This window comes from Anastrepha obliqua, chromosome 5 (genome assembly GCF_027943255.1).
Source record: "Anastrepha obliqua isolate idAnaObli1 chromosome 5, idAnaObli1_1.0, whole genome shotgun sequence".
Taxonomy (NCBI): domain Eukaryota; kingdom Metazoa; phylum Arthropoda; class Insecta; order Diptera; family Tephritidae; genus Anastrepha; species Anastrepha obliqua.
In genome coordinates this window covers 86215456-86237880 of record NC_072896.1, presented here as the reverse complement: position 1 = coordinate 86237880, position 22425 = coordinate 86215456, and the positions used below count along the sequence as shown (strand labels likewise).

General features: G+C 35.5%; 3 protein-coding genes across 4 annotated transcripts; 1 reads left to right on the top strand and 2 right to left on the bottom strand.

Annotated features, from left to right (window-relative positions):
* Positions 1–8295: 8295 nt before the first annotated feature.
* Positions 8296–15089, bottom strand: LOC129247082 (nipped-B protein). 2 transcript variants are annotated; one of them, XM_054885997.1, is made up of 4 exons: positions 15039–15074; positions 13524–14987; positions 10317–13454; positions 8296–10248 (listed from the first exon to the last, which is right to left on the bottom strand). In XM_054885997.1, exons 2-4 carry the CDS (start codon positions 14724–14726, stop codon positions 8401–8403), a joined length of 6189 nt encoding a protein of 2062 aa, XP_054741972.1. In that variant the 5' UTR covers positions 14727–14987; positions 15039–15074; the 3' UTR covers positions 8296–8400. The 2 variants fall into 2 exon arrangements, with proteins under 2 accessions (XP_054741972.1, XP_054741971.1); XM_054885996.1 differs by having other exon boundaries at positions 10317–14987; positions 15039–15089.
* Positions 15090–15199: 110 nt separating this feature from the next.
* On the bottom strand, positions 15200–16451 carry LOC129248092 (uncharacterized). The gene is made up of 4 exons (XM_054887526.1): positions 16275–16451; positions 16002–16126; positions 15809–15906; positions 15200–15745 (listed from the first exon to the last, which is right to left on the bottom strand). The coding sequence occupies exons 1-4, from the start codon at positions 16321–16323 to the stop codon at positions 15385–15387; spliced, it is 633 nt and encodes a 210-aa protein (XP_054743501.1). The 5' UTR covers positions 16324–16451; the 3' UTR covers positions 15200–15384.
* Positions 16452–21154: 4703 nt separating this feature from the next.
* Positions 21155–22340, top strand: LOC129247588 (RNA-binding protein 7). The gene has a single exon (XM_054886767.1). The coding sequence runs from the start codon at positions 21282–21284 to the stop codon at positions 22029–22031; it is 750 nt and encodes a 249-aa protein (XP_054742742.1). The 5' UTR covers positions 21155–21281; the 3' UTR covers positions 22032–22340.
* The last annotated feature ends 85 nt before the right edge of the window (positions 22341–22425 follow it).

The window sequence follows — 22425 nt, the reverse complement described above, 5'->3', positions numbered from 1 at the left end:
AACTCAACTCACCTCAATTTACCTCAATGTGAGCACTCACTCTCACTCCTCTGTGACATTTTACTTGTGTACGATGCAATCAGTTGTATTAATCTTTGCTCAATTCGGCTTATGGCAATTTCAGTCCACATGGAAAACACGATTTAAACCTTTTAAATACCCATTTTATTTAATTTTATACAACACCTCCTCTTCCGTTCGTTACAGCAACACCAACAACATGTACGTATACATGTGTATGTATGTATGTATGTACGTATACATACATTTGCTATTCGTGTGCTTGCTTTCACCTGCGCTCAACTGCTCGCCTCGCTGCCTTCGACTTTGCCTTTGTCTCTGCCCTTTTCCTCTGCCACTGCCCACTACTCCTACTCCTACTTTGCACCAGTCAGCAAGAAATCACTGCGGCAAGGCAGTATTGTCGTCATTATTTTTATTTGATCCTCTGCTATTTTTCATTCCACATCAACGGGCATTCTGCCGATGGCCTTCAGCACCTCTTTACTGCAAATCGTTTTGTTGTTTTATGAAGAGGAGTAGTGCGGTATCCGTGGTGTTATTTATTATGTTCCCACACCTACTCAAAACTTAAAATCACTGATTACTTGTTTGTTATTATTTTTGCTGTTAATTTGAAATTATTTTATTTTTAATTTATGTTTCAATGATGCTTAGCGGGTACAGGGTATTTCATTAAGAGCGATCGAACTTAGAAATTAGATAAAGCAATTGTATTCTTATTATTTCATATTTGTTGACATTATGTGTGGAATCTAACGCGAAGTTAAGAAAATGTCTGAGAAGATGGTCGCTACATACTATCGAATTTCGAGCAGACCTATTGGAACCCCTTTTACATATTAATCTTCATATATTTGTTCAGATCTTTTGTGCTATTTCTTACCCGAGCTAAACTGCTGGCCTTTCCGATTTAATTAAATTAATGCGTTTATTGCCAATAATGTAAGAAAAGTTGCATAAAAATAAAAATAAATAAATTTCATGTTGTCATTATGTACTGGCCATTAGGTCCTTTTATAGCTTAACACTCAACAGCACAGAATTCACTCTAAGTTCTATCAAAACCAGTAATAGGTGCGAAGATTAAAATATATTACATTGTGTGTTTTCCTTCGTGCCAGAAGCAGCCCAGCCTTTTTCTCCAGGTCAAGCTTAGTCCACATCTTTCTTTGAAAACAAAATGACAAAAACACAAAAAGAAAAAATTAAAAAAATTTTAAAAATAAATTTAAAAAACACATAGAAATAAAACAAAAAATTAAATAAAAATTAAATTTAAAAATTTAAAAATAAAAAAAAAATCAAATAAAAAATAAAAAACATTTAAAGATAAAAATTTTTTAAATTTAAATAAAATTAAATCAAATAAAAAAACTTAAAAAACATAAAAAGCTATTAAAAAAAAATTATATATGAAAAAAGTAAGATCAAAAAAATTAATAAAATAAAATGAAATTAAAAAAAAAATTTTAATTAAATAATAAGAAAAACCAAAAATTAAATTCAAAAAATTAAATAATATAGAAAAACAAAATTAAATTCAAAAAATTTAAACAAAATAAAATCAAAAAAATTTACAAAACATATAAAAATTACAAAAAATAAAAAATATTAAGAAATAAAATAAAATAAGATAAGATATAAAATAATAATAACACTAAATTAAATTAAATAAAAAAAATAAATAAATTAAATTAAGTAAAAGAATTAAATAAAATTAAAAAACAATTAAATAAAGTTAAACACAAAGAAAAATAAAAAAGTTTAAAAAATATAAAAAATAAATTAAAAAAAACACATACAAAAAAACAAAAAATTAAGTAAATAAATTTAAAAACATATGCAAAAAATAAAAATAAAAATTAAATTAAAAATAAATATAAAAACAATAAAAAAATTAACAATAAAAAATATATTTAAAGAAAAAAAGTTTTTAAATTTATATAAAGTAAAATCAAATAAACAAATTTAAAAAACATAAAAAAACTATTAAAAAATTATATATGAAAAAAAATAAGATCAAAAGAATTTATAAAATAAAACAATAATATTAAAAAAAATTTTTTTTTTTAATTAAATAATATGAAAAACAACCAAATTGAATTCGAAAAATTTAAATAAAATACAATCAAAAAATATTACACAACAAAAAAAAATTTAAAAATTAAATAATATGAGAAAAAACTGAAATTAAATTCAAAAAATTTAAATAAAATAAAATTAAAAATATTTACAAAACATAAAAAAATTAAAAAACCTAAAAATTAATAATATAAAAAAAATATTAAGTAACAAACAAAAACAAAAAATTAAAATAGGATATAAAATAAAATAAGATATAAAATAGTAATGAAATGAAATTAAAAAAATTAAATTAAATTAAAAAACAGCACGAAAATCTTGCCCCCTGACAAAAACAGGAGGTAAGCATAAACCTTTTTGGTGGACTCCAGAAATCTCAGAACTTCGCAATCGAACTCGGAAACTCGTTAACCAATCTAAAATAACAGACGAATGGGAAGAATATCGACAAAGTCTCAAAGACTTTAAGAAAGCTGTCAGAAGTGCAAAACGCACATCCTGGCGATCATACACTCAAGAATTAGAGAACACTTCAGAAGTAAGCAGACTACGCAAGATTCTTGCATCAAACCCAGTCTCTCCCAGTTTTATCATGACTCAAGATGGAACTTGGACTACTTCAACTGACCGCACTCTTAGAATACTTCTAGAATCTCACTTTCCAGGCTGTGTTGCCAACTTACTTGCACTTCCCAGTACTCTTCAGAGTAATTATGGGAATAGATCAGATCTAATCAGCTCTAATAGCATCTCCACAGCAATACTAAGCTTTAAAAAATTTAAATCACCAGGTCCTGACAACATCATTCCAGCAGAACTTCAAGAAGGACTGGAAATTCTACTGCCTTGGTTAACAAGGATCTTTAACAAGTGTTTAAATCTCTCTTACCTTCCGACAATTTGGAAGAAATCGAAGGTAGTATTCATTCCGAAAACGGGAAAGCCTTCACACTGCAAACCAAACGACTTCAGGCCCATTAGCCTAACCTCTTTTTGCTTAAAGGCTTTTGAAAAAGTCTTAGATGAGCAAATCAAAACCCAACTTGATACTAAGTTGATCTCTGAGGCACAACATGCCTACACTAAAGGGAAATCGACTGAAACGGCACTTCATTCACTGGTGCAAACAGTGGAAACTTCCCTTCACAATAAAGAGTACTCTCTTGTCGCATTTATGGACATAGAAGGTGCTTTTAATAATATTGAACACAACGCTATTTTGTCTGAAATGGCCAAATTGGGTATCAATTACTCCATCCGAAAGATGATCGAACAAATGCTCCAAAATAGAATAATCACTTCAGAGCTTGGGGTAAGCCGCATGAGAATGTACGCCGTCAAAGGCACTCCTCAAGGCGGAGTACTTTCACCCCTTCTCTGGAATCTCGCTGTAAACAGTTTGCTTCGAAATCTCGAAAAAGCAGGCTGCAAGGTTGGAGCCTATGCAGATGATATTGCTCTCTGCGTGTCAGGCAAACACCTGAATACCCTCACTGAGCTCATGCAACGCTCAATCAATACTCTGTCAAAATGGTGCACCGAATGCGGACTAAATGCGAATCCAGCAAAGACAAATCTTGTTCTCTTCAAAAGGAAACAACAATCTCCTCCACTGCAAACAATAACTTTAAAAGGGGAATCATTACTTCTATCTGATTCAGCTAAATATCTAGGAGTTATTCTAGATAGGAAGTTGAGTTGGAAATTGAACATCGAAAACAGATGTAAAAAAGCTTTCATAGCTCTCTATACTTGTAAGAAAGCTATAGGCAAAACCTGGGGTTTTTCACCTCGGATCATTTATTGGATATATACCTCGATCATCAAACCGATACTCTTCTACGGTGTGATTGTATGGTGGACAGCACTCGGAAAACGGTGTAGAGTAGCCACAATTGATCGAGTTCAAAGAACAGCCTGCCTTCTGATAACAGGATGCTTAAGTACAACACCTACTAAGGCTCTAAACACGTTGCTTCACTTGTTCCCTATCGATTTGGCTGGCAAAGCGATTGCAGCGAAAGCAGCGACACGCATGAATGCTATATCGAAATGGAATAAGTATCTTGGCCATTCGGCCATACTGAACAGGAACACTGTTATCTCTTCCGACATAGACTATCATGTAAGTCTTCCATCACCACCCTTGCTATTCTCCTGTTCACTCCCAACTAGGGAAGAATGACAAATCCCCTCACATCAACCTATCATTTAGATTACCCGACTACTGTAGCGTATTCCAAGCGGAAGTATGCGCTATCTGGTATGCTGCGAAAACTCTCTTAGAAAATAGAATATCACTAGAGGATATCCGCTTTTTCACCGACAGTCAAGCGGCCGTTCGAGCACTCAGCTCCTCTTATACCCACTCAGATGTGGTTCGATCCTGTCTCTTATCTCTTAACGAGATAAGTGTTCAGAATTCTGTCCAAGTTATCTGGATACCGGGTCACAGTGGATTCGAAGGTAACTGCAAAGCTGATGAGCTCGCAAGAGCTGGAGCTGCGCAATCATATGTTAGTAACTTACCCACAATCCACATTCCGCTCTCAACATGTAAAATGCTCATCGATCGAGAATTTCACAGCATTGCTGATCGGAGGTGGCGAGTGGAAACTACTTGCGTTACGACCAGACAAATCTGGCCATCCTACAATCTGAAACAGACAAAAACCCTTATAAGTCTTTCGAAACACGAGCTAAGGCATATAACATCTCTTATCACCGGCCACTGCCTTTTGGGCACTCACGCACGTCGGCTCGGGGTTCCTCAACGCGACCTGTGCAGATACTGCGAGGACGAAGATGAGGAAGTATCGAGCAGACATTTGCTGTGCAGTTGTCCGGGTCTAGCCAGAAGTCGACTCGTTCTTCTAGGCTCTCCAACAATTGACAATCTTTCAGTACTCTCGGACCTGAAAATCGAATCTCTCATCAAATTTTCGAAACGAATTAATATCTTTGACCAAAATCTACAATAAAAATCTCGGTTAGGTGGGGAAATCATTTAAAATAATGAGCTCTAGGGCAACACAACGGACCCAACTTGCGGTCTATGTGGCACTCCGATGCGGGGTCACCCTTAAACCAACCAAATTAAAAAACTAAATTAAATAAAAAAAATTTAATTAAATTAAAAAAAATTAATAAAGTAAAATACAAATAAAAATAAAAAAATTGTATCAAGAAAAAAAAAATTAAATAAAATAAATAAAAATTAAAAATAAAAGAACAAAAAAAGTAGGCAAGCCAAAAATGGCACTTCGTCCTCGTATAATTGGTTAGATTTTTGATCATATAAAAAATTCGAGCATGCATTTAATTGTCAACTACTAACAGTATTTTGTGGTATCTTGAAACATTCCCCTTGTTATTATTAATGGCCTAAAAACTGCATACCCAGAAAAAATCCAAAAATTAGAAGGTTTAAAGTTTTGATATTTTAATAAAAAAATTACAAACCTTGAAATATTGCGTTATATGATTTTTGTTGGGGTACGCATTAATTATGGCTAGGGCAAGTATGTTGCAAATAATTATGCAAAATTATAACAATGAATGAAGTGTTCTATAGGTTCACCTAATAAATATGAAAGTTTTTAGAATATAATAAAAATCTATTAAAAATTTATAAATAAATATAAAAAGTTTGATATTTTTCACTAAAAATTGTAATAATATATTAGGTATTACCAGTTGGTTGAAACAAATCTTACACCGCAATTTACAAAGGTTGCAGCGCTCTGGAAACAATTACTGTTAATTACAGAGCGCTGTTATTTTCCATATGAGATAAAAGTTATTATGTGAATATTTGAAACGGTTAACTGTTATCTGCTAACGCTGCCTAGTAGGAAAAACGAAGTCAGAAACGTGGGGAAATAAGTCAACTTTTTACAATTACAACAAACGCCACTACTGCCATCTACGGGAAATTAAGTAGCCAGCTGCTAAAATAGGTAACTTTTAGCTCACTTATTAAGGTAAGGCTCGAGTTTAGTCAAATAAAATAAGTATATATGATATTTTATACAATATTTTAGCGTTCTCTAAAGTGGCTAGCCTTCATTCATATAAAAAGATATTGCGGCCTCAGCTCCATATTTATCTTTTGCTGTTTCAAGCTCACTGCATTATCCACAGTTAAAAAACGTCTGCTTGTGTATCGCACTATAAAACGTTACAATGATATTTCCTAACATTGTGTTTTCTGATGCAAAAAATTTCCCAATTGAGCAGTTCATAAACACTCAAAACAATCGTGTTTACTTGACCGAACGCTCATACGAGAATTTGAGCCTACGTATGGCCACTCGAAGCAATTTCCCATCACAAGTAATGGTTTGGGCCGCAGTGACCGCTGATGGAAGCTCTCCAATCGTTTTTATCGAGCCTGGTGTCAAAGTGAATGCGACTTATTATCCGAAAAATGTTTTAAAAGCTGCTTTAGAGCCGTGGACACGCAAACATTTCGGTGGTAGACCATGGACGTTCCAACAGGACTCGGCACCGTCTTATAAAGCTCGTGTGAGCCAAGAATGGCTAAAAAATCATGTTCCACACTTCATTTCGTCCACACAATGGCTTTCGAATTCGCCAGACGCAAATCCGATATACGAGATTGGGCCAAAATACCTCAAGATCACATTCGTGCAGCATGCAACTCATTTTTTAACCGTTTGAAGGCTATAGTCAAGGCAAAAGGTGGTCATATCGAGCTAAAGTGAATATATGTTAAAATTGTAAACATTTTTGTACAATTTTGCCTTTGAAATCAATAAAAACTAATTTCACACAAAAACGCTATGATGTTTTGAATTTCGTTCACCCAGTAATATAAAAAATATAAAAAACGAAATTAAATAAAAATAAGTTTAAATAAATAAAAAAGTATAAAAAATATATATAAAAAAATATATATAAAAAAATATATAAAAAAATATATAAAAAAAATATAAAAAAATGTATAAAAAGATATAAAGAAATATTTGGAAAAAAATAAAAATATATATACATAGGTACTTACGTATATAAAAAAGATATATATACATTAGGGCGGGTCGGTTTAAAAATCGCTCATTGCTCTGTGAAAATCGTATTCTAGAGATCAGAATAAGAAACTTTGCCGAAGGAACCATACCTCTAGAGTCTAGACGAATTCTGATGTCCCCCAATTTAAAAATATCACCATTTTTGGCCTTTACATGAAAAAATCAGCTAAATGGCTATGGTTTTTCTTTATTTTTATTTATTTATAATAATATTTATTATTTATTTATAATAATATTTATTATTTATTTATAATAATATTTATTATTTATTTACATATAATAATATTTTGTTATTTATTTATAATAATATTTATTATTTAAATAATATCTATTTTTTCTCTTAAGAAATTTATTTAGTCAGAACATATGTAAATGAAAAAATTAATTTAAGTGAGTTATAGAAAAGAAACTAAAAAGTTCGACCCAAATTGGGGGACATCAGAATTCGTTTTAGAGGTATGGTTCCTTCGGCAAAGTTTCTTATTTTGATCGCTAGAAAATGATTTTCACAGAGCAATGGGCGATTTTTTTGCCTCCCCACAAATCGACCCGGCCTAATATACATATATAAAAAAGATATATATAAACAAATATTCATATAAAAAATATACATATGTATATATAAAAGAAAAAAAATTTAACACATAAAAAATTAAAAAAACAAAAAAAAAAAATAAAAACGAAATAAAAATAAATAAATTTAAAATTTTTTTTTTTAATATACTCGTATAAAAAATATAAAAAAATAAATTAAAAGAACTGTTATACCGTTTCAATGGCTTATGTTGGCAGTACGTATACCCCACCCCGACAAAACTCGATATAGGTACTACACTTCCAAGGATGAGTATTCAATCCGCCTTGCAACGCTACGTCAGCGTACGTGGAATAGGTTGTTGTTTGTGAGGATTTTTTTCGTTTTTTTTAGTTTTTTTCGTTTTTTTTTTGTTTTTTTCGTTTTTTTTAGTTTTTTCGCTTTTCTTTATTTTTTGTATTGTTTTTTTCGCTCTTCTTTGTTCTTTTATTTTTTATATATTTTTTATTTCAAAAGGAAAACGTTTGTTTTTTCTCGCTTTAATCTATTTTAGTGCGTTGTTTCACTCCAATTCAATTCAAACGAACTTTTGGAGTAAAATCGTTTTGTGTGAATTTTTTTTGTATTTATTTATGAAAGTATGTTTGTACATGGTTATATATATTTTCATTATATTACTCATCATCTTACTATAGTCACAAAGCTTAATTAAGTCAAATTCTCTTGCTTCATTGATTTATCCACATCTAAACAGCTGTCATCTGTCGACTTATTTGCACTCGCTGAACTCGAATTCAGCTGTGACGTATTAGCTGTTAAATTCAGTTTCGATTTATTGCGACCCTCGTCATCTGAATCCTCATCGTCGGGATCCAGTTTAAGCATTAATTTTTTAAAATCTAAATATTTGATAACCAGATCCATCCGTTCGTCGTCATTTAAATTGGTTTTGCTATTCGCAACATTCGAGGTCAACATCGCCTCCTGTTGCTTCTTAATAATATCTATTGTTGTTTTAGGGTTAAAATCTTGCACTGTTTTACGAACTACTGCCTTCTCGTACAACTTCGGCTCCGACGGTGAGTACCTTGATATTTTACTATCCGTAAGACTATACATATGCTTCAGATGATCCTTTAGAATTAGTAGGAGCATACACGCTTGTGAAGACATTATGCACTTTTGCATCTCAAATGCATTCTCTGGCAGACGCTTGAACAGCACATCGGGATCATCTTCGTCGTCATCATCTTCCAAAACGTCCCCCACATTGACGCTGGGCTTTAGATTTTCCTTGAAAGTGGTGAGCAAATTAGTGCCAACAATAGAAATGAGTAAATCGACTTGATGTATCAAATATAGTGGCTCATCTTGCACCACATACGGGAAGTAAGACAAATTATCCGCTATGTATAGCATTTGTTGTAATGATGTTTTTTGATCATCGAATTGCTTTATAATCGTTTGAACTAGCGCGCGTCGCTGCGTCTTGATTGGGCGCAAAAGCGTATATAAAAAGTCATTCAGCGCTGTTGGCATTGCGTCCATGTGTCTTTTAACATAGCCACGTATGACTTTTCCCTTGCCCTTGAGGTTGTGCTGCAAAATGCCCTGCAATCTGAAACTAAACTGCAGTCCCAGCTGCGCTTTCATATTCACAAAACCATTGTACATCTTATCGATGTCTTTCAACAAGGCATCCGCTCTGTGCGCAGACTCCAATTTCGAATCTGTGCTTAGGCATATAAGATATGGCACAGTCTTGACCGGATGCACGAGGCCTTGTCGCAGCACGATTTGTATAACTTTGACGGCCCATAAACGCACGTTGTCATCACTGTTTAGGAAACATTCGAAGATTTCTTGCAGATACAGTTGTATGATACGACTCGACATACCCGACGACACGTCGTTCATCTCCTTAAGATCCTCGGTTTTCGACTGTTTGTCCCAATCCTTCTCCTTATTGTACATATGCATTTCCGACTCAGTCAGATAAATCCAAATATTGCGCAAGCAAATAATCTTAATGCCAGCATCACTTGTTTCCGAGAGTAGCAAGTCGCAGTAGTAGCGCTTCAGCTTCGTATTCGTAAGATAATCATCGTTCATCACACAAAATGAGCCCAACGCTATGAGCGCTTCCTTGCGTATGTCGTGACTTTTATATTGTGCGAAGAACATCAAGCAATCGAAGACATCGCTGCATATTGTTGGTGATAAGCCGTTTGTTTCGCCTACCACCTCTTTCGACTTGAAGTCGAAATAACGCATCAGGATGCCAATGGTGAAAAGGCTCCGGCGTATAGCTGCACTTAAATTATTAATTTGCCTATTTTGCAGTATTTGACTTCTAGTTTGATCTAAAATGCGATAAAACTTCTGAAAGCAATCTCTTATCAAAGCGTAATTCTTCGTGATTTTGTTGACGATTGCGCCCAAGCACGAGACGCAACTCTTTACCACCGCTTGATTGAGTGACACAACCAGTAACATCAAATGCTCTTCCAACGAAGCCAAAAACGATTCGCTAGCGTTATTAACCAGTGGAACAACCTAAAACAAACAAACCACAACGCAATTGACAATTTTCGGCAAATAAAAATATTATAAGAATTGAATACCTTTTCCAGTATATCTGCCACTGCGCAAATAAATTTCGGTGCTGTTGTGGGGTGGCATTTGATGTTCAGATAAGGCTCTATAGTAATTGCGTGCTGCACCAGCAGTTGGGGGCGCACCTTCGCCAATAAATGCAATGTGGTTATGCAGCCCAACATGCGCGTGTTGTCCGTGTCCTCGAGTTCGATCAAACGCGCGACCAAGCCGTCGGCCAATTGCTGGCATGACAACAAAATATCAGCCGGCGGCTCAGTTTTCTTGTGCAGCGTGTCCTTCATGCCGTCATCGCCCTTGGCCGTATTCTCCTTCGGCTGAAATATGCTATTCAACAGGCCCTCCAACCAGGCGGTGCCGGTGTCGTGTGCTATATTAACTACATCTATAATCTGATTAATCTTCAAATGTATGCCGTCCTTGTCGTTTTTATGCAACGGCGTAAACCACATTTTCATGAAAACCTCCGTCACCAGTTTTTGTATGCCCTCCTCGTCGTTCACCCGCCTGATCATTTTCACGCATATTTCCGGAATCTTCTGAAACGTCGGATACTCAATGCATATGTCGCGCAGAATTTTGATGACACGCTTGCGCACAGACACGCCCGTGTCCAGAATTCTAGTCGACAACATATCGTAATACTGGTCGATCAGCTCTTCGTTGCTCAATACGAATTTACCAACTAAATCTACGGCTGCCTCGCGCACCGATATTGCAGCGTCCAAGAACTTTTGGTTTACGCCCATTTGCATGTCCTTGCGCCTCAGCACCATGGGATCAACTTCGACTATGTTAGCTAAGCATTTCATGGCGCGTGTTCTTATTGCAATCGACGGCTCATTTACAACCAATATTATCTTTTTCAGGTAGCCATCAAATGACTTGCTAAATGGTCTTTTGCTGGCCAAATATTGTGCTATTAAAAGTGCATTGTTGTAATCGATATAAGTTTTGATGTGTTGTGCATGGTTGGAATCGCCCAGCGTTGAGTATGGATTTATGTTATTCAGCAGGCATTGCTTGCGTTTATCAAGCGCATTGAAACGCTCCATATTCAGCTCCTGGTCACCCATAGTGCAATCGCCACCGACACGACTATCAACATTCACGAAATTAATATCATCACCGCTGTCGTCATTCGAGTCACTGCCGGACAGGTCGGCTTCCGTGCGCCTTTTGCGTGAGCTCTTCTTTCGTGACGTGTCGCGCTTGGCGCCTTCGTTAATATTCCGGCGCTGATATATTATATCACGATACCACTGAGTCAAATAGAAGTGTCTGGCGTAATCCCAGATGGGATTATCCACGTGTGCATTGGCGGCTAGAAAATCCAGGAGTATCTTTTGCAGAAACTCAACGCGCTCGTCTTCCTTTAATTCGACCTTGTTGTTGCTAGTGGGCAAGTCGCCTTCTTTCTCTTGCTCCACCTTGATATATCTGATCATTGAGTCTATGACATTCACCTTGTAGCGCGAGTCTACGGCATCCTTGCGCAAACGCGCAGCCACTATGCCCAAATAATCCAGCGAAACCAAACGTATGCTCTGCTCTATAGATTTGTCAGACACATAACGCACCAGCATCGTGCCCAGAAGCGAGAGCAGTAATTCGGATGAGGGCCATTCTGGTTTGTTTACGGTTGCCAGGAGATCGTAAATAAAATTTTCGAATATTGGACGGAAATCAGTTTCATTTGAGCGCGACTTGCATTTATTCAAAAACGTTGTTAGAAAATTGCCTCCTATGCTTATAGCAACATCGTATTTCTTCAGAACAATCACATCGATGTTTTGACGATCGGTTTGGGTGGAGAAACTGGAAGCCTGACTAGCCAGTTCTCCGTATTGTGGTAATGCCTTCCGTTTGTTTTGTGAGTTGCTGCTCATGACATCGGGTAAAATGGTAACGCACTGAATCAGTTGCAGCACCAAAGCGGTGACCATTTGTATGTTGCCACTGTTGTTGATTAGTTTGAAAGGCCGTAGGTTTTTCTTCGAAGACGGCAACCGATCTATTGAAGTCAATATATCGCCGAGTATACTACTGCGTATTTTGACGTACTCCTCCTTGCGAAATATGGTTGTGACCAATTCGAGGCAAACAAATTGCAACGTTTCGATATTATCAACAAAGAATGGTTCGATGGACAAGGTGGACAACGGCAAAATAATGGTGTCCACAAATATGTATTTATCGAAAAGTGTAACGAAGACTTTCATTAGCTCAGTGGCTTTTGAGTAGAGCAACTGCAAGCTGCGGTTATAATTTTGATAAATTTTCGATTTCTTACGATTATCCGTCTTCTTCATACTCTTAACTGTATAAACCGGATCGTACGACGGAAAGATTGTTTCCCGAAACTGAAAGTGCATGAATTTAATGATAAGTGAAATGTTGTCCTCTTGCAAGAATTTGATATCTTTCGAAGTGCAATAGATGTTGCAAATTAGCAGGCAAGCTTCGATGCCATTTAAAATCTTTTCCATAATTTCATCGTCCACGATATCGTCTTCGTCATCTGGGCCTGCAGAATAGTTTTTAGCCAAATAGACATTTCGCATAGCGTAATTAACTAATAGGGCCAATTTGTTTTTCGGTATAACATCTAAGACATATTTTGCTTTTAATTTAGCGATGTCGTTGCTCATTATGTTTAGCATTCTAGACGATATACATTCGATGTTTTCGTCCACCTCATCGGTATCGAAATTTGGGATTTCTGTGTCGTCCAACGTTTCAATAATTTGCTCCAAGTTTCGCATAAACTGTTGATAGGTCTGCGATCGTAAAATTTCGTCCTTGGAGCTTTTTGCGGAAGGCGTGGAAACGACGCGCTCAACACAACGTAATTTCGGTAGGGAGTGTATTTGTTCTGGTGGAACTTCGTCAACGGAAGGTGGAATCTTCCGTTTGATTGCTAGTGGTTTGTCGTTCGTTTTCATCAAGGTAAATGCATCATCGCTTTCTGCTGCTTTGGTAGTTAACTTTTTAGCATTTAGCGCAGATTCTGTAGCTGCCGTTGTTGCAGCCATTTTAGCAGGTGCTGATGTCGGTACTGGCGGTGGTGCTGGCGTTGCTGTTGTTGGTGTCTCCACTTCAGGTGGAGATATTAAGCCAAATTTTCTTGCGGACTCTGGTGATTTCTTTACAAATTTTTGTATGCTTTGTTGCATGAGAGAAGCATCCTTTTCTTTAAGTCGATTTATACATACCCGAACATTGGATTTTTCAGCGGGTTTGCTGCTCGCTTCAGTATTGGTCTTGGGAACATCATTTACGATTTCACTCTTAATTGGCTCCAGCGTTGCATCACTATTTGATTTAACTTCTTTTGCAACTGGAGTTTCTGGAGTTTGAACAGCAGTTCCTGGAGCTAGAGCAGGAGTTCCTGGAACTAGAGCAGGAGTTCCTGGAGGTTGAGTAGGAGTTCCTGGCGCAAGAGCAGGAGTTCCTGGTTCAAGAGCCGGAGTTCCTGGAACTAGAGCAGTGATATTATGTTGGGTATATCCATTATTAACTTGGAATTGGGCATTGGATACAACGGGCGTTGCTGTGCAAATGTTGTCTGGCATTGGCGCGGAAAATTGATTTTGATGGTTTTGAGTATGCACAATAGGCTGCTGAATTGCGGTTGGTGGCGCTGCATTGAATTGTTGCGCAACTATATTTTGTTGCGTTTCGGGACTTATTGAATTCATCGTTACCGATAAAGAACTCGCATTCTGGAAACACGCCATATTTTCGAAATCGACTTTTTGTTGTTCGACCGGAAGCATTTGCCCTTGATCCGTTATTGTATGTTGCTTACGTTTCTTCGGAGTTTGAATATCAAAATTATTATTTTGCATGGAAGTCATTTCCATTGTTGGAAAAATCCCACTTGGCAAATCATTTGATATAGTTGAGTTATTAACATCCAGTGGCGATTGCTGTTGAATACGTTGTAGCTCGTCGTGTTGCAACGTTGAATTGCCGCCTCGTTGACCGTGCACTACATTGTACCATTGTTGTTGCTGTTGTTGATGAGTTTGTTGCCTATTATTTTTCTGTAGATTTATTTTGCCATTATTAGTATTAAACACTGTGGGACTATAACTGTAAATGCCCTGTAGCAGTTCCGGGTATGTGTTTATATTAGTACCAAATTGTTCAATGGCATACTGGGATTTAAGTTCTATTATTTCAGAGTTTGTCTGTTCGATGGCATTAACCAGTTGCTTCACGAGGTTGTCATCCCGCACAGACAACAAATTGTTCGATTCCTTAGCCACTAGGGTGTGGAATAGCAGAGATTTATTTAACGAAGTCACACTCGCTAGTGTGTCTGGCACTGGAAGTTCGCTAAGTAAATCTGACAAACTTGTCAAGCAAGCCAAAGTTGTAACTGGAACACTGGGAATATCGGGGTCAGTCATATTATTTACTATTTTTGCCAAATGTTCTTAGCACAGAGCAAAGCGTATACTCTTTGGCTGGTGAACCTTAATCTATATATCTTAAAAATCAGACGCAGCTTCCTTCCAGTGAGTTTAGATATCCCACAATTGTGTACATTCGTAAGAAGCGCAGCTGTGTGTAACGTTAAAAACTAAGTTGTTTCACAGTGCAGCTGATTTGCGCAATAGTTTAGCGCCAGTTTATATATGAACATAACTTGAAATGATTATCGCAAAAACCTAAAAAAAAAGAACAATTTAGGAAATTCTCACAAAATATTGGATTTTTACCTCTTTTGCTGACACAAAATAGCTGACACAAGAAAACTGGAAATAAAGTGACATTTGTTACCGCATTGCCAACTAAACGACTAGCTTACCTTATAGTTGCCAAACGCAATTCCAACGACCAAACTAAAGGATGACAGTGTTGAAAACCAAGCTACAATTGCTCCGTCTCCAAACTTTTTTTTTCAGTTTTATTTTTAATCAACACAGGTTTACTAGATTAACTATTTTTTTTATTAAATTAAGAACAATTGATTCATTCACTACAACTAACAAATTTTTTTGTAACTCTTTAAAAACAATATTCTTTAATATGTAGTGCATGTACTCTCATTTCTGTTAAACACTTTTAAAATGATGGCTCGGATCGATAGTCCTCGGTCACGTCACCAGCATCGCCAGAACTATAAACCGAATAAATTCCCGAATCACAACTACAACTTTTGGGAGATGAAGTTATAGGCAACCTCAAGCGTTTAACATCACATTTGACACTTGCATTCTCCACCACTTTACGTTTTTCCAAGTTACTATTATTGTAATCGCTATTCATGTTTTTGTTTTGCGCTTGTTTACGCTTCGGTGATGGAGGACTCCAATTGAGTTCATGATGCACTATAGCTTCTACTATTATTTTTTTAGATACTATTTCTGGGCTGCTGAATGGCGATGCATCAGAGTTGGGAAAATGATGTGCTGGGGTATTTTGGCTGTATAAAACAAAATGTATATGTGGATTACAGATTATTAAGAAATCTTACAATTATACTAACGGTTTAACAATATTGAAGTTATGGTCTGGCATTGAGTGTTTAATCATTGTAGATGAGTGAGCGTCTCGATGCATCTGAACATAGTCCAATTCACTTTCCTAGAAAAGAACAAAACTAATAAGTTATTTTACTTTCAAATCTTTGAATACCATTTTTTTTGTGTTTCTGTTATTGTGAAAAGGAAGTACTGTACCTTCAGCGCGCGTTCCATATCGCTTTCAAAGAAAACGGTTTCACTTTCCAGCTCCGATTCCTCTAGTGCTTGCATAACCTGTCGCATTTCATTCAAGTTCATGCCTTCTTCATAGAGCCCTAAACCTTTTATTTTATAATACATAGATTTAAAGATGTTCCAAAAGCAATAGAAATACTAGTAAGCAACTCCTATACTAATAAGTTACTATTAATGCTAGGTAAAATTACTGCACTTATGATATAATTTAAATAAAATAAAAAAAAAACTTACTAACTAACGACATTTTGTAATCTCTATGCGTATTGCTTCTTAACTCCATTTCAATTTTAATTAATTATAATTCTTCAAACCGCGTTTAAATTTTATTTTACATGCTAAGAGCTGAGCCTGCAGTCTCGCTTAATTATTTTATTATTTAATAAATACACTTGAAAACTAACTGTATTTTAAAGCAAGAGTGCGCAACTAATAAACTACGATTGTTCATGACCTGTTGAGACAAAAGTAGGAAAATAGAAATAGAGGTATTCACACTGTTACGGAGACAAAAAAAAATACCAGTCTAACGGTTAGACGCGATAGAAGTGAAACCTTCCGTAAAACAAACTGAGAGAGAATAAGACGAAAGCAGCATTAGGAGCGGGATAATTATAGGTTCATTATAATATTGCTATAAAGTTCATTTTTTATTTTCTTCATTTTATTATTATTCATCCTCAATGTTTTCAATTTCAACAAATGATACGAGTGGCTTATGATAGCTAAAATATGATACAAATGCTTTGGTTTCGATGTTGTCAACATGTCTTTGAAATACCGCGTCAATGGTTGTTTTTGATCGTGTTGTCGATTCAGTGCGTTTGTTACACATTTTTAAATTGAATGTTGTATTGAGAACGTCAATTAAAGGAACCGCTGTGTCCAATGCAAAATTTACGTTAAAATCGCCACTTAAAATCATTGGAACTTTATTGTAATCTTTTCTAAGTATCCGCGATACTTCTGGTGTATACTTTATTAAATTTTCGTGAATGAATTCCGTGATGCTATTTATTGATTTTTTTTTTCTGTCGATATTCACGACACTTTTCTGCATTATTTTTCGGCATAATTGCGGTAAATATTTAAAAATGAAAATATTTACGAATATAAAAATACACACGCGGTTGCTATTATGAGCGTCCCCAGCAAAACCTGCGTGACCGAAACTCTAACACAATTACATTTTTTTGAATGTTACAGACACATATGCACGCAGGTTTTGCTGGGGCGTGACCGAAACTCTAACACAATTACACATATGCACTCGTATTTGTTTGAAAATCGACTTTTTTTTTTGGTTCTCCGTCACCTTTGGAAAATGTGTAAACAGTAAGCAAACTTTATTTATATATTTTTCCTCATTTTTGCATCAGTAAAATTAAACAAGTTCGAATCTCGGTGAAAACACCAAAATTAAGGAAAACTATTTTTCTAATAGCGCTCACCCCTCAGCAGACAATGGCAAAACACCGAGTGTATTTCTGCCATGAAAAAAGCTCCTCATAAACATATCATAAAATAAAATAAAATAACTGTATAAAAAAAATTGTTTTCTTGTGATTCGAACCAAGGATTTTGGATCGGAAGCTCACATTGCTAGCCGCTCGGCTATCGCGCCATGCTGTCGGCGCTGGCCTAAAAGTTATTTAGTTCGTCGCTACGTTTATATCAACATATAATATAACGCTTCGTAGCCAAGAGTGTCGCTTTTTCGTTTAATAATAAAAATATCAAAAATCCGGTTCGACAGACTATAGGGAAAAAACTTCCGAATATTAAAAAAAAAAAAATCAACCGCATCAAAAAATATTAAAAACTGTATGAGTTATCATGCAGACCGTACCGGGAAAAGTAGTTTCGAGAAAAACGAGTTTAAACTTTCAAGTGCAAACGAAGGACAGCCACCTGTGCCCATTGAACTCTCGTCGGGCAGTTACATTTTCTACCATAATTTTGTATCTACGGCGAATTTTCACGATCGACTTCCACAGAAATATGCCTAAAACTATAAAGAATAATAATCTGTAAAAAAAATCAATTTTTTCAAATTTCTGGAAAGTCATTTAATTGGAATGAAGCTAATCAAAGCAGTAAAGTAAAAAAAAAGAGGTTGTCTGTGAAGTCGGTTTACTGACGTTAGTTTAAGGGGGAGCCTGGTTTATAAGATCAAAAAAATCAATTTTTTTTTTTGTTTTAAGCGATTCCTAATATATTTCAGAATATTCACACAAAGTTACAGAGCCTAATTCTCAATATTTTCGTAGATACAAAGCCAAAGGTAGGCGAGCGTTAGGTAGTTACGCTGTGACCGGACAGCTATAGTACAAACTTTATCTTCTTTTCTCGACTTTTCATTTTTGACGGGATAACGTCGTATAGTTCGATTTAACAGGCTGCACGCACGAAAAAATGTGTCGTTACCTTGCTCATTAGTGTTACCTTGCTCATTGCTGTTACCTTGAATGAACTGCAAGCGAAAGCGCGGAACGAACGACAAAGCAAACAAAGCAAACGAACGGCAACGTTCGACATCTTGCTCTCTCCTACTTAAGTGAGCGTATATATGTATGTATATGCGCACATGTAATATACATATATAAATTCACGTATTTGTATTTGCATATGCCTTCTTATTGATTATTATTAATTTGATTTACTTGAAGAATTTAAAATGAAACCAAGTTTGTTAATAATACCTGTTGTTTTAATGTTATAATTCATAATTTTTTTATTATATATGAAGGAAAAAATGTATGGTAATATTTACCATATACCTTATAAGATATGTTGTATACTAATATATGTATATAAACATGCATATACACATACAATTTCGCTTAATTTTCAAAAAGAATAAATCTATATGTCAAGATGCATACAAGTCATATGGACATATCAAATATACGAATCTATTCCGTACGCAAGCAAATGTAAGCTAATGTGCTTGAACTGCAAGCGAGAGCGCGGAACGAACGACAAAGAGCACAATCGGCCCCCGCGTTCGGCAACGTTCGACATCTGGCTCTGTCCAACTTGAGTGAGCATATATATGTATGTATGTATATGCGCATTTGTATATAAATTCACATACTTGTATTTGCGTATGCCTTCTTCCTGTGTGCATGGTAATGAACCATTCCTCTGTTGAGAATAGGACGATGATAGGAAAAATAGGAAATGAAAGGGAGTGTTTCGAGTATAAAGTGTCTTGAAAAAGGCAAATCGATGATGGTGCCTCTTAGTGTTGTTGACTTATTAACGTCTGATGCACAATCGAAATTGAAGATATCTTTCATGAATTTGATAAATGTTTCGTCATTTTTCACGTTTGTGTAAATGTAACTTGACCTATTCCATTGCAATTCCATTTACCTCCTCCTCTATATCCATACAAAATATCTATCAAACAAATAAAATTAAAATTTTGTTTTGAAAATTGCAACCATTCCATCATTATTTTCTTATGACGTTGTCACGTTAAACTATCGTCAGTAAACCGACTTTACAGACAACCTCTTTTTGAAGTGAAAACTTCTTTAGAATCGTTGAGAGTGATTTGAGACTCGATGAAACGAAAAAGCGACACTCTTGGCTACGAAGCGTTATATTATATGTTGATATAAACGTAGCGACGAACTAAATAACTTTTAGGCCAGCGCCGACAGCATGGCGCGATAGCCGAGCGGCTAGCAATGTGAGCTTCCGATCCAAAATCCTTGGTTCGAATCACAAGAAAACAATTTTTTTTATACAGTTATTTTATTTTATTTTATGATATGTTTATGAGGAGCTTTTTTCATGGCAGAAATACACTCGGTGTTTTGCCATTGTCTGCTGAGGGGTGAGCGCTATTAGAAAAATAGTTTTCCTTAATTTTGGTGTTTTCACCGAGATTCGAACTTGTTTAATTTTACTGATGCAAAAATGAGGAAAAATATATAAATAAAGTTTGCTTACTGTTTACACATTTTCCAAAGGTGACGGAGAACCAAAAAAAAAAGTCGATTTTCAAACAAATACGAGTGCATATGTGTAATTGTGTTAGAGTTTCGGTCACGCCCCAGCAAAACCTGCGTGCATATGTGTCTGTAACATTCAAAAAAATGTAATTGTGTTAGAGTTTCGGTCACGCAGGTTTTGCTGGGGACGCTCATAATAGCAACCGCGTGTGTATTTTTATATTCGTAAATATTTTCATTTTTAAATATTTACCGCAATTATGCCGAAAAATAATGCAGAAAAGTGTCGTGAATATCGACAGAAAAAAAAAATCAATAAATAGCATCACGGAATTCATTCACGAAAATTTAATAAAGTATACACCAGAAGTATCGCGGATACTTAGAAAAGATTACAATAAAGTTCCAATGATTTTAAGTGGCGATTTTAACGTAAATTTTGCATTGGACACAGCGGTTCCTTTAATTGACGTTCTCAATACAACATTCAATTTAAAAATGTGTAACAAACGCACTGAATCGACAACACGATCAAAAACAACCATTGACGCGGTATTTCAAAGACATGTTGACAACATCGAAACCAAAGCATTTGTATCATATTTTAGCTATCATAAGCCACTCGTATCATTTGTTGAAATTGAAAACATTGAGGATGAATAATAATAAAATGAAGAAAATAAAAAATGAACTTTATAGCAATATTATAATGAACCTATAATTATCCCGCTCCTAATGCTGCTTTCGTCTTATTCTCTCTCAGTTTGTTTTACGGAAGGTTTCACTTCTATCGCGTCTAACCGTTAGACTGGTATTTTTTTTATATTTATTATTATTTCACTGAAAAATTTTGAAATTAACCTATCGAACTTCAACAGATAGCTAATTATTTTAATATTCTTAAATCTGGATAAATCTGGATCATGGATCGCCATGACGCTGATGTCGGATATAATTAATACGTGGTGTGAATTTTCTAGATCGCTTGCCGGTAGATAATGAATTGAAAATTGTTTTTTAAATGTTTATTGCTAACCAAAACAATTAATCACATAAAATTGCCTTCAAGAACCTCTATCATGTTGTTGGCAACTCGGCGTGCTTAAATAAAGTACCCGGTACTTCATGCGTCAATGCACACAACACAGAGTAAATTTACTACATCACTGACGCCAACTTTCCCCAAACAAACGTAAAAACAACCCGCCGTCTATCTAGAAATCGCATTATTTTGTTACTTTTATAACAGCAAAATAAATTCAATAACGTTTAAAAAATGTGGCAGGCACAGCAAATAGCTGCAATCCAGCTTGCAAATCAATTGCTGTATTCTATGTCTGCGCCACCAGGCTACGCGTTGAACCAGCGACCGCCGCATTTGGCTCAATCTCCAATTGATGATAATGGTGGAGACACAGACGACGAGGATGATGAACAATTACGCACACTTTATGTTGGCAATTTGGACGATCGTGTAACTGAAGAATTACTCTATGAGATTTTCTTACAAGCAGGACCACTCGAAACGATACGCATACCAAAGGATAATGGCGGACGCCAACGAAGTTTTGGATTCGTGGTTTATTCAAATCGTTGTACCCCATCGTATGCTGTTAAATTATTTGCAGGTTTGACACTCTACAGGAAAACGTTAACCATTAAGCTTCAAGTTGATCCAAATGCATCCAGAAATCGCCGCTCATTGCCGACCGACTGTGAACGCTATATTACACGCCCCGGTGACAATAGTATGTTGCGCAGCACAAGTTATCCAAGTTTCTATGATCCAGGTATGAATGACAATGATATCTCATCACAATTTTCCAACCCCTTTCGGACAAACTCACCGGATTGTACAAGAGCTACGACAAGTAGAAGTCGTGAAAGAGGTAGCAGCGATCGCGAACGCGATATGGACTTTGTCAGGGACCGTATGAACGTACATTCAAATACACGTTCCCGTCCGCATCCGTACAGGCGTGATGAACGTCGTCAGCATGACGAAAGCCGTCGTCAACGTAGATAACAATTGGAAGGCGTTAGCGATGGAGAAGTTGATGCCTCGAACGAAGACTCAATATAAAGGCAAAGTTGATAGACTTTATTGAAGATAAACGCCGATCTTGACTTTATATGTAACTTGCATCGGTGCAAATAATGTAAATACTTTGGAATTTTTATTTTATTGGGTCGCCGAAGCTTATACGCATTAGTAAACGCGCTATTGTTTTTAACTACAGAAATCTTTGCAGATTTCTGCTCACAAACTCGTTAAAATCTTTTTGTATAAATTTAAAATACTTATAATTAAAAAAAATCTTAACTGGAGTGTAGTGTACGCATTTGAAAAATAAAAATTAAGAAATAAAAAAAAAAAAATAAATAAAAAGATAAAAATAAAAAAATAAAAAATATGAAAA